General features: G+C 36.2%; 1 protein-coding gene across 10 annotated transcripts in view; it reads right to left on the bottom strand.

Moving 5' to 3' along the window:
- The window catches only part of phactr1 (phosphatase and actin regulator 1), a 351,167-nt gene that overhangs the window by 119,655 nt on the left and 219,349 nt on the right, over positions 1–12,163 (bottom strand). For all 10 annotated transcript variants that reach the window (XR_011349791.1, XR_011349793.1, XR_011349792.1 and 7 more), the window contains exon 3: positions 10,059–10,139. Coding sequence is in view for 6 of the 10 variants with exons in the window: in XM_069913379.1 (XP_069769480.1) it covers positions 10,059–10,139 (81 nt within the window). In the remaining 4 variants the exon portion in view is untranslated. The remainder of the gene's footprint in view (positions 1–10,058; positions 10,140–12,163) is intronic.

Genomic DNA, 12,163 nt, shown 5'->3' on the forward strand with positions numbered 1-12,163 from the left:
AATGGATTCCACGAGTGTTAGGGCAAGATGAGTTCCCTGAAGGTTTAATATTGGAACGTGCTCACAGAGCTTTAAGAAGGAAACCTTTTTCAGGACAGAATCCGAGACCTGTTCTGGTCCGTTGTTTAAATTATTATGATAGAGAGACAATTTTATGTGTGGCTATTAGAAATGCTCAGCAAAATAGATCTCCTTTGATGGTTCAGAATAATCGTGTTTTTTTTAATCCAGATCTGAGTCAAGAAATTATGTTTCAACGACGTGAATTTAATTCTGTGAAAGAGTTGTTGTGGAAAAAAGGATACAAGGCAACTTTTAGGTACCCTGCGGTATTGAAGATTTTTCAGGATGGATATCAGCCAAAGTTTTTTGATAATCCTAAAGAAGCTATGGACTTTGCTCAATCTTTACCGATCACGCAATTTCAAGAACGACGTAGTCCTCCTCGGTCTCCAAAGAGAGTGGAGATACAAGATGGGAATCAGATTCCAAGAAAAAATGGAAACAATGGTGGTCGAAGTGATAAAATTGGTTAAAAAAAAATACATCTTTTTAAAATTTTTTTTTTGGAAGATCTTAGTCATTTAATATGAAATGGGAGTTGGGAGAGGGAACTGGGTGGGCACTATTCTCCAGAAGTCGTCAGCTACCTGTGAGTTATCTCACACCCAGTATTTTGTGGGAGTTACCGCATTGTGCGGTTTAAACAGGAGGAGGTAGTAGCAACCTCCTGCCTGGTTTTTTTTTCTTAATTTTTGGGTTAAGGAGTGAAGTTTTTTTTAATTAATTTTTTTTAAATAATTTTTTTCTCCTTTTTTTATTTGTTTTTGATTGTAGTTTTAAGAGGGAATAAGAGGAAGGGGTTTTTTTTTGGGGGGGGGGTTTCTTTTCTTCTTTTTTTCTTTCTTTTCTTTTTTTTCTTTCTTTTTTTTCTTGTGTTGAGTTGCTGTAAGGAATGTCTAAATTGAAGTTTGCTTCTTTTAATGTCCAAGGTTTAAATAATCCCATTAAGTGTAAGAAAGTACTTGCTTACTTAAAAAAATTAAAAGTTGATGTGGCTTTTTTATAGGAAACTCATTTGACAGATAAGGAACATTTGAAACTCAAACGTGAATGGGTTGGACAAGTTTTTTATTCTTCATTTAATTCAAAAGCAAAAGGAGTGGCAATTTTGGTGCACAAGAATTTACCATTTCAGTTACAAAATGAAGAGAAAAATGGTGGAAGATTATTAAAATTGAACTGTACAATTTTTAATGAAGCTTGGACTTTGCTTGATGTTTATGCTCCGAATGTTGAGGATACAGCTTTTGTTATCGATATGTCTTTATTACTTGGACAAACAAATTCTAATGTGATGATTGGGGGAGATTTGAATGTGGTATTGGAGCCTTTATTAGACAAGTCTCCAAGAGTAATTAAGAAATCGAAGATGGCAGTTCAAGTAACTAATATGATGTCAGATTTGAATTTAATTGATATTTGGCGAAGATTTAATCCTACAGAGAAAGATTTTTCTTTTTATTCGTCACGACATAATTCTTTTTCTAGAATTGATTATTTTTTAATTTCAACACATTTGAAGGATAGGGTTACATCTGTGGATTATAAGGCAAGACTGGTTTTGGACCATTCATTATTATTATTAGAATATCAGAGTTCACAGGATGTTCAGAGAGCTCCAAGATGGAGATTCAACACTATGCTACTGCAAAAACCGGAATTTATTAGTTATTTAAAACAACAAATTGAGGTTTTTATTAGCAATAATAGTAATTCTGTTTCTAGTCATTTTGTTTTATGGGATGCAATGAAAGCTTTTTTACGAGGTCAAATTATTAGTTATGCTTCTAAAGTAAAGAAAGAGAGAATTAAAGAGATTGAAGATTTAGAGAAAAAGATAATTGTTACTGAAAAAGAATTTCAAAAAAATGCTACTGAAACGCAAAAGAATCAGTTAACTAATTTAAAATTTAAATATAATGAATTACAAACTTATCGGTTTGAATGTTTAATGAACCGAACTAAACATAAATTTTATGAATGGGGTGAGAAAGCTCATAAAGTTCTGTCATGGCAGTTAAAAAAGGAACAATTATCTAGAATTATACCAGTAATTAGAAAGAAATCAGGTATTACTTTTAGTCAAAAGGAAATTAATGAGGAATTTTGTAATTTTAATAAAAAATTATATACTTCGGAATTTAAAGATGTAACTGAAGATGCTATAGATTCTTTTTTGAAAAATACTAAATTGCCACAATTGAATCAAGAAGATAGACAGGAGTTAGATAAATCCTTTACAGAAAAGGAAATAGAAACGGCGATAAGAGATATGCCAAATGGAAAGGCACCTGGTGAAGATGGGTTTTCTATAGAGTTTTATAAAACTTTTTATGCTGATATATTTCCTATTTATAAGGATGTTTTACAACAAATTTATGACACTTTTCGATTACCCGAGTCTTGTTCCAATGCAATAATTACAGTTATACCAAAAAAAGATAAAGATCCTTTACAGGTTTCTTCTTATAGACCAATATCGCTGTTAAATGTAGATTATAAAATTGTAGCAAAAGCTATGGCTAATCGATTAGCTCAATATTTGCCTAAAATAATACATAGTGATCAAACGGGATTTATAAAAAATAGATATGTATCAGATAATATTTTGCGTTTAATAACTTTGATAAATAAATCTAAATCTCAGATGAATTATCCAATAGTGGTTTTGTTGGATGCAGAAAAGGCTTTTGATAGAGTGGAATGGAAGTTTTTGTTTAAAGTACTTGAGAAATTTTGTTTTGGTTCTTCATTTATTGGATTGATAAAGGCTTTATCAAGGCCAGAATTGCTATCAATGGGCAGATTTCAGAATCTTTTAATTTAACAAGGTCTTCTAGACAAGGATGCCCATTGTCACCTGCTTTATTTGCTATAGTTATTGAGCCTTTGGCACAATTAATACGTCAAAATGAAAATGTTAAAGGCATGAGAGTTTTGAATGAGGAATATAAGATTAATCTATTTGCTGATGATGTTTTATTATATTTGGTGGATCCGGGAATTTCTTTACCAGAAATTCAAGAATGTTTAGAAATTTATGGTCAATTATCTGGTTATAAAGTAAATTGGACCAAAAGTCAAATTTTAACAATTTGTAAAAATGATTATTCAATGTATAAAAGTATTACAAATTTGAAGTGGACCACACAAATTAAATATTTAGGAATTAATGTTAATACAGAATTTCAAGATTTATATTAAATTAATTATCTTCCTTTAATAAAAAGGATTAAATTAGATTTGATTAGGTGGAAGGATTTGCCTTTGGGTCTATTAGGGAGGATTAATACTATAAAAATGAATATTTTTCCTCGAATACAATATTTGTTTCAATCAATTCCTTATTTTTTAAATAAAAGTTTTTTTAAGGATCTAAAAAAAGGAATTAGAGACTTTTTATGGAAGGGAAAATTTCCGAGGTTAGCGATGAGAAAACTGATGTGGGATTTTCAATTTGGAGGTTTAAGATTACCGAATTTTCAACATTATTATGAAGCAGCTCAATTTAAATTTCTTAGTGCATTAATGAATATGGATGACCTACCCAGTTGGGCAAAGATAGAAATGGCGGTTATTTCAGAAAAATTTTCTCATGAGTTTTTGTTTCGATGGAATAAAAATTTATTATGAACCTATGAAGCATTTATTAAATTTATGGACAAGTAAACTTAATAAATTGGGGCTCAAAAATAAATGGTCTGGACGATTGCCATTATATAACAATCAACTTGCTCCTTTTACGGTCTCCAATATTACTTTGAAACGGTGGGAAAGGAAGGGAATAAAAAATTTATCTGATTGTTTTGCGGAGGGATGTTTTTGTTCTTTTGATGAATTACAAAGGAAATTCGGTATTAGTGGAAACTCTGTATTTGTGTATTATCAATTAAGATCTTTTGTAAAACAGATATGTGGTCGACATATGATTTTATTGCCTGATTCTAATTTTGAGGAATATGTACTTTCAATACCACAAAAGGGATATATATCTGATTTGTATTGTATTTTACAAGAAAGTGATAGTAAAAAAGATTGGGATAAGGATAAGTTGAAATGGGAAAAAGATTTAGGTTTTATAATAGCTGAAGAAGCCTGGATGGAAATTTATCAGAATAGTATTAGGAAATTGGTTAATGCTAGATTAGCGATGATTAATTACAATTTTATACATCAGTTATATTTAACACCGGAGAAACTAAAAAAGTTTGGTCTTAGTAAGTCGGATTGCTGTTTTCATTGTGACCAGACGACTAATACTTTTTTGCATACTGTTTGGCTTTGTGATCGATTGTAACAGTTTTGGAAGGGTATTCAATCTATATTTAATAGTTTATAATATTTGTCTTGTATTAGATCCTGGTATATTTTTATTAGGGAATATGCATTAATTGATTTGGGCCTACAAGATTATCAGATTTCTTTTATCTATTTAGTTTTAGCTGTGGCCAAGAAATGTATAGTTCTTACTTGGAAAGATAGAAATATATTAACTTTAGATAGGTGGTATTTGGAGATGAAGTTCTGTTTGGCTATGGAAAGGATATCTTTTTCAATTCAGGATAAGATGTCTTTTTATAGGTTGAAGTGGACTCCGTTTGCTAAATATATGCATTTAAGTTTGATTTAAATATGTTTTTAAGTTTGATATTTTAGTATTGATAATTTTTTTTGATGTTGGTATCTTTATTTGTTATGTTTTATCTTTTTTGTGTAAGGGTTTTTTTAATATAATTATTGTTCATTTTATTAACTCTTCACTCTTTCACTCTTTATTTTGGGGGAGGGGCTAGACTAACTTTAAGCTAGGTCATTAATGTTGTGTACTAATTTGGGGGGGGGTTTAGTTTATTTAGTCTGCCGATGTAGTATTGTAATTTTCATTATCTTATGTTTAATCTTTTTACTGTAACTTTCTATTTTATTCATGTTATAAAATCTTAAATAAAGTTTAAAAAAAAAGAAATAGTTCTGAAACTGCAGCCTTGGGAGAAGATCGCATGCCGTGTTAGAGTCAACGGGTAGGTGATAATGAAACCATCTAGTCGTTCTGTCTTTATCCTTTACACAATGGCAAGTGCTGACCTTTTGAGCATCGTGATCAACTTCTCCTGCATCTTTTAGTTCCATCTTGCCAGCTCCTCGATATGGAGAGTGCTCCTGTAAACCACTTGCATCGCTCTTGGTCACAACACAGGATTTGGTTGCTCACAATTTAAATTCTGCACGACTTTCAAAGTGGACAGCCATGGGGTGCCTCAAATCTGTACCTTTGCAGTGATAATGAATTTTATCCCACCTCTTTAGTTTAACTTATTTTCATGTGCAGCCTGATGCAGTGAAAATCTTAGCTTTTGCATGCTTGAAGACTTTTTTTTTAAGTGCCACTCTCCAGTGCCATTTTGGATTTACAGAGTCACAGGAAACCACCTGGTACAATGAAAGAAACAAGACTGCAATCCACAAGTGTGCTGGAGAAAATCAGCAGATCATGCAGCACCAATAGAAAGTAAAGAAAATAAAGACGCTACATGACCTGCTGAGGTTCTCCAGCACATATGTGTTTTGCACTTGACCCCAGCGCCTGCAGAAGTTCCTGTTTCAAACCAAGGTTAACATGATCAAACTAGGCTTCCAGCATCTCAACATGGCTGACAGATCCGATTCATTTTCAGCAGATTCCTGCCATTCCAGGAGCTGGTCGCTCCTCAGGGTTCTGGCATTATGAAGAGTCAGGTGTAGAATAAATGGGCGAGTCTCTGGGGCTGCTAGTGAAATTTTATTGCTCATTAACTAGACTGTTTGTTACATTCTTCACGTGCTAAAGATAACCTTCATCGAAAAGTTCTGGACTTTTACTCTCATGCATATTAAAAGATAATGAACAGCAGCAAAGAATGACAATGATTCACTCAACAATGGACTGGTGGCTGGGAAGGCCCCCTGAAACCAACCCCCTGTCCATTGAAGACATCCAAGTAAGATTCTGCCTCAAGAAGGCAGCCAACGTCATAAATGACCTCCATCACCCTGATCGCAACCTCTTCTCGCTGCTACCTTCAGGCAGAAGGTACAGAAGCCTTTAAGCCCTGCATCTCAAGGTTCAAGAACCATTTTGTTCCAACAACCATGAGGCTCTTGGACCTTCTGGCATTACCTTAACCCTAGGACCACCAAAATATCTGTCTGCACTACTGAAACATCACTTTCATGCACTGCATTTGTTATGAGGCCAGCAGACCCCAAAACCCAGCTGCAACAGAAAATCACCAAGACAAATGGTTACTTAAACAAATGTGGTTTTTAATTTTATTCAAACATGAAAACAGGATCAAACTTGATCTTATAACTATTAACTTAACCTAACTTAACCCCCTTCTAACTCTAAGCTCATGTGTATGTAATATGTATGTAAGTTCAGAAAAGTTTTTTGGTTCACAGTCCAATCTCACTTCTCATTCCTCTAAGTTCATAGGTTGCAGGCAATTCTTATACTGTGCACAGAATTTAACATTTATAAAGTTCACCAGGCTTTGGTGCTTGAAAGGTAAATGGTTACCGCTCAGGAAGGTTCTTGTCGGTTTTCAGAGAGAAATTTGTTGTTCCTGGACACAAACTGATTTCTTCTAATCAGCCATGTCAGTTTCTTGCTGAAGAAACTTGTCCCATCAGGGTTTTCTTTCAGGTCACCACAGAGTTCCTTTTTGTTTCACTTATGTCAAGTGAAACATTAGGTAGCCAGTCCTCTCCTCTTGCATGAACCATTTGACCAGGCTGAACTAAGCACTCACAACCCGTCTTCCAAATGGGGTTTTCCACAAGCTTTCCAGCTTGTCCTGTTCCAGTCCCAGCTACTGCTGCTGAACTCTAGAACTGTAGAACTGAATCCTCTCTCTCTCTCTCTCTCACACACACACAGAGAAAAAAGCCTATTTGACCCTCTCTGCTTGCAAAACCACATTACCCTCTTAGAACAGGAAACTGCACTCAGACAGCCTGTGGCTCAGGACCTAATCCTCTGAGTTCTTTCATCTGTTGATTTCCAAAACAACAATCCATTTGTGAAGTCCCTATAGGCACTCTTCAAAGTTTTTGCAAAGGCACTCGGAGCTGAGCCTGACTGGCTTGAGTAGAGCTCCAATATTTTAAATGAGACCTGTTTTGAAGTGTTTGTATGTGTCCTACACTAAAAAGAAACCTGCCACAATTTATCTCCTTTAAAACATATCTATATACAATATAAAACACAACATAATCTTTCACACATTATATATTTATCTGTCCTTTCATATTTATTACCAATTTTTCTGTCTTGGCATATTATGATAATTTATTGCAGTTGGTGGAATTATGTACCTGTGTGATTGCAGCAAGTTAGAATTTCAGTGTATCGGTACATTGTCCTATCATAATAAATTCTCATCATCTTCAAAGGACAGCTTGAATCTCTCCTCTGGTATCCAGTGCATGAGTTTCCTGGTCTGCACAATGTTTCAAGAACAAAACTGACCTTCCAGCTGAAAAGTTACATCTTCTCTTTCCTTTAGCATTGTATTGAGGTTACACTGCAAGTTGCCGTGCTGAACTCCTGCTCTTGATCACTTCTCCTCATAATGATCCTGACAATCTCTATTCTGTTCTGGTCATGGCTGATGCAGGTTCACTCAGCACTTCTGAAGGAGCGAGCTTTGGTCCGGAAAGGAACCCATCTTGCTTCTGGCCCGACGCTCGAATAAACCCAACACAATTAATTGCTTTTGAGCCACGTCAAGATCTAGTTTATTGTCATCTGACAGTGCACATATACAACTAAACAGAACAATGTTTTTCTGGACCACAGTGCATTCATAATACATTCATCACATCAAAGAAAGTATTACCACAATAAGTTAATTATAGTGAAGAGGCCTCAATGGTAACAGTATTATTCATTTGTCTAATAGCCTAAGGGAGAAAGCTGTGACCCATGCTTGCAGTCCTAGCCCTGATTCAGTCAACAGTTCAGCGTGAGCCCTTTCTCAGGAGCAGCAAAAGGCCCAGGCCTGAACCAAAATGGTGACGATCTTTCAGTTCCCATGACCATTGCACGACCTGCTGAGTTCCTCCAGCATATTTTTTTTGTGTGGACTGCACTAGACTCCAGCAGATTTTCTTATTTAATAACAGATACTCCTTGTACCTCCTTTCTAATGGAGGATGGTCAAAGAGACTGTAGGATGGATGGAAGAAATCCTCAACAATGCTTCGAGCCCTCGGTATACAACACTCCCAGTAAATATCAGAAAGAGGGGAAATATCACCATTTCTGACAGGGTATGATAACGATTATGAGTTTATTGGTTTTTTATATATATATACATATATATTTACCCCCTCCATAAATCTTCGTCCGCGAAGCCAAGCCAAAGAAGAACATGTATATATATATATATATATATACACACATATATACACACACACATATTTATATACATACACACATTGTACAATGTACATATGCACCAAAGTTCTTTGTTGCCGTGGCTAAACTGGTACTTTGTTTAACAAAAAATTATAACGGTAAATTTAATTGAATTAAGAAAGACAGTAAACATGATAGCTGGAAAGATAGCTAATAAATACTTAGAGTAAAGTGACGTCCAATAGTGCTGAGAGTCCCTTGTGATGTCATAGAGACCATGATTAGTGTAACAAGGGTGATAGGTGTTGGAAAGAAACTGTTCTTGAACCTGGAGGTGTAGGACTTTAGGCTTCTGTACTTTCTCCTTTAACTGATGTTCTTGATCATTCACTGCGTTTGCACAGGACAGAGACTGCAGTCAGAGAGGAGTTATTGATAAAGTAAATCGTAGGTGGGAAGAATGGATCTAGCACCACCGTTCTTCTCTGTCATCTTTCATCTTTTAGCAAGAGATCTTCTTAATGGAGACACTTTGAGAGCAGGATTCATGAAAACAATAAACTAAAGAGAGTTGATTGCTTTCTGAAGGTGAAGTATGTTCTTTCATTGATTGGAACAAACTGGGTAACTCGCTCAACTGAATTCAATGCATTATTTCTGTTCTTGATTTGACAGATTTTCCAGGGTATTTAGCATAAAACAGTTAAGGTGCACTTGATGAGTTTTACTGCCTTTCAAACTTTAAGTGATTTCTGGTGGTCCCACTTCAAAGATTTTAATGCAGTGATGCATTAACTTAAAATTCAGCTTCACAGCCAGGAGCATTTTCACAATATCAAAAAGAAACAGCTGTCACTGGTACTGAAACAAATCTTCAATCAAACAACTGATGGAATGAAATCATTTAGGAAAGCTGCTTTGTAACCAAGTCATCAGTCCTTTGGCAAAAAAAAATCCTAAATAAGTAGTGGCCTTGAAATAGCACTGTGCACAAAAGAGGTTCATAAAATGGCGCCTCACAGCGAGTTTGATACTGGTGCGCTCAATGACCAAGTCATCACTAATTTAAGTGGTGTGACACCTAAGTCTTAGACATTTTATCCCCACAGGATGTTGTAAGTCATGAAGAACTGTGTTACACTCCACCTGGTTGCAGCAATTGAAGCGCATGTCATCAATGGGATTTCCTCAGTGCTTCAACATGGATGAAAATTGAAGGCTGTATCTGGGTAGCTTGCTACAGTACCTGTGACAACTCTTTCCAGATCACTGCATGTGCATCTCAACAGCAATGCATCTGTGTGGCACATCTGGTAAATGCTGTTTGGTCAAAACATCATAAAAGCTAGAAGTGGCCTTCAAGAGCAGATATGGAAAGTAAAAATTAGTCAGGATACACAGAAGGAGCTGACGGATGGTGGAATGTTGCTGTAACTGAATGCTGGCCCAGTCATGGGCTTCTACTGCATTGTGACCATTTTATGCTTCCATCATCAATCCTGATGGATTCTCAAAATATTGCACTGTAAGTCATAGCCAAACCCCACAATTATCTCAGTGTTTTATTCCCCCACTTTCTGATTGGAGAACTAACCTTTTTCAAAAATCTCTTTCAGCACTCCTCGTTTGATCAGCTCCTCCCTGCTCTGCCGTGTGGAGATCTTTCTTTCCAGAGCTGAAAACAAAAGAGGTTTGGTTTAGATGGAGGGGTCTAAGAATCTTGAGAGGACAAGTCCATGAGCAAAATGATGCTGTTAACTTCAAGTTGAGTGACTATCTTTATTTAAGCTGAGTATTTCAAGCATCATCAATTGTTAGATTTCAAAAGTGCAGTTATTTTGATATGGAAAAATAAAAACTGAACTTTTTGATGGGGCTTTACTTCTCTCTAACACATTTTGTTCCACAGACATAAAAATCTTCCAGAAATTGTCAACATCCAACAACTCACATACCAGACAACTGGGTTGGAGCTGATATTGGATGCTGTTGGTGTGGAGTTTGTATGTTTCACCTGTGACCATGTGGGTTTACCCCAGATGCTCTGGTTTCCTCCCATGTCCCAAGACATGTGGTTTAGCAGGTTAATTGGGTGCTGTGAATTGCCCCAATTGTTTAGGTTGAGTGCTAAAATCTGGGGGGGAGTGGATAAGAATATGGAAAGAATAGAAAATGCATTAATGTAGGGCAAATGCCAATGGATGCTTGATGCTCAGTGCAGACTCAGTGGGGTGAAGGGCCCATTTCTGTGCTGTATTTTTCTTTAACTCAGCACAACATGTATTATCACCCTCAGCTTAGCTCACCGATATGAAATATCAAGCCCTCCTAACTTTGCTTCTCCTGGGGTCAGGACAACATTCAAATCTATTCCTCTTTTTCATTGAGACCTGTGACTTCAAAAACAGATTACTATCTGTGCACCTTGATAACTATCCCATGGCTGTCACAGTCACTCTCTAAGCCTCAAGATGAGTCTGGGCTGCTGATGGAATTATTCAGGAAGCCATAAAGGCAGCACACCAACGCCACTACTTCCTAAGAAGTCTGAGGAGATATGGCACGTTGTCGAGTACTCTATCAAACTTCTAAATGTCCCCTGTGAGAAGTATTCTGATTGGTTGCATTACAGCTTGGTTTGGGAATTTGAGTGCCCAGGAATGCAGAAGGTTGCTGAAAGTAGCAAACATAGCCAGCCCAATCAGAATCAGCATTAGGTTTAGTGTCATGAACGTGTCACAAAATCTGGGGGGGGGGGGGTTTGCAGCAGAAGCATTGTACATCACAGGAGCAAAATTGCTGTAAAGTACAGGTTCGTAAATACAATGTTTAAAAATAAATAATTAGTACAAAATTAGAAAAAAAAGTGAAGTTATGTCTATAGATTCATTGTCAATTCAGAAATCTGATGGTGGAGAGGAATAAGCTGTTTTTGTAACGTTAGGTATACGTCTTCAGGTTCCTGCATCTTTTTCAATGGTAGCAGTTAGAGAAGGCCATGGCCTCGGTGGTCATGGTCCTTGAAGACAGGGGTTGCTTTCATGCATCACTGCCTCTTAAAGATGTCCTTAATGGAGGGAAGACTAATGCCCATCCTGGTACTTGCCAAATTTACAACCCTTTGTAGCCTTTTCCTGTCCTGTGCATTGGTACCTCCCTACCAGTCAGAAAAATCTCTACGGTAAACATGTAGTAATTTGTGAGAGTCTTTGGAAAGACTACAGGCTCAGAAACTTCCATCCATTGAAGACATCTATGTGAGGTACTGCCTCAAGAAGGAAGCCAGCATAACGAAGGACCTCCATCACCCTGGACACAACCTCTTCTCAATGCTACCTTTGGGTAGAAGGTAGAGAAGACTAGCACTTCTATGTTCAAGGACAATTTCTTTCCAACAATTATCAGAGTCTTAAACCTTCCTTTACTATCATAATCATAAACCAAAGGGCTGCCTGCACTATTGAAACAACACATTCTTTCCTTGTACTAAGTATAACTGTGAATATTTACCATCTCCAACTTTCATAGGCGTTATCTCTTTCTGTACTGTGATCATTTATGTAAACTACTGTATTTGCTTTTTTTCCCCCACAAAGTCCTTGTGTGGCTACAGCAAGTAAGAACTGGTGCAAATATATACTGTATTTATGTTGTGACAATAAACATAATTAGTATCATCAAAGCAGACTGTATGGCTCA

Source organism: Narcine bancroftii, chromosome 1 (genome assembly GCF_036971445.1).
Source record: "Narcine bancroftii isolate sNarBan1 chromosome 1, sNarBan1.hap1, whole genome shotgun sequence".
In the NCBI taxonomy this organism is placed as follows: domain Eukaryota; kingdom Metazoa; phylum Chordata; class Chondrichthyes; order Torpediniformes; family Narcinidae; genus Narcine; species Narcine bancroftii.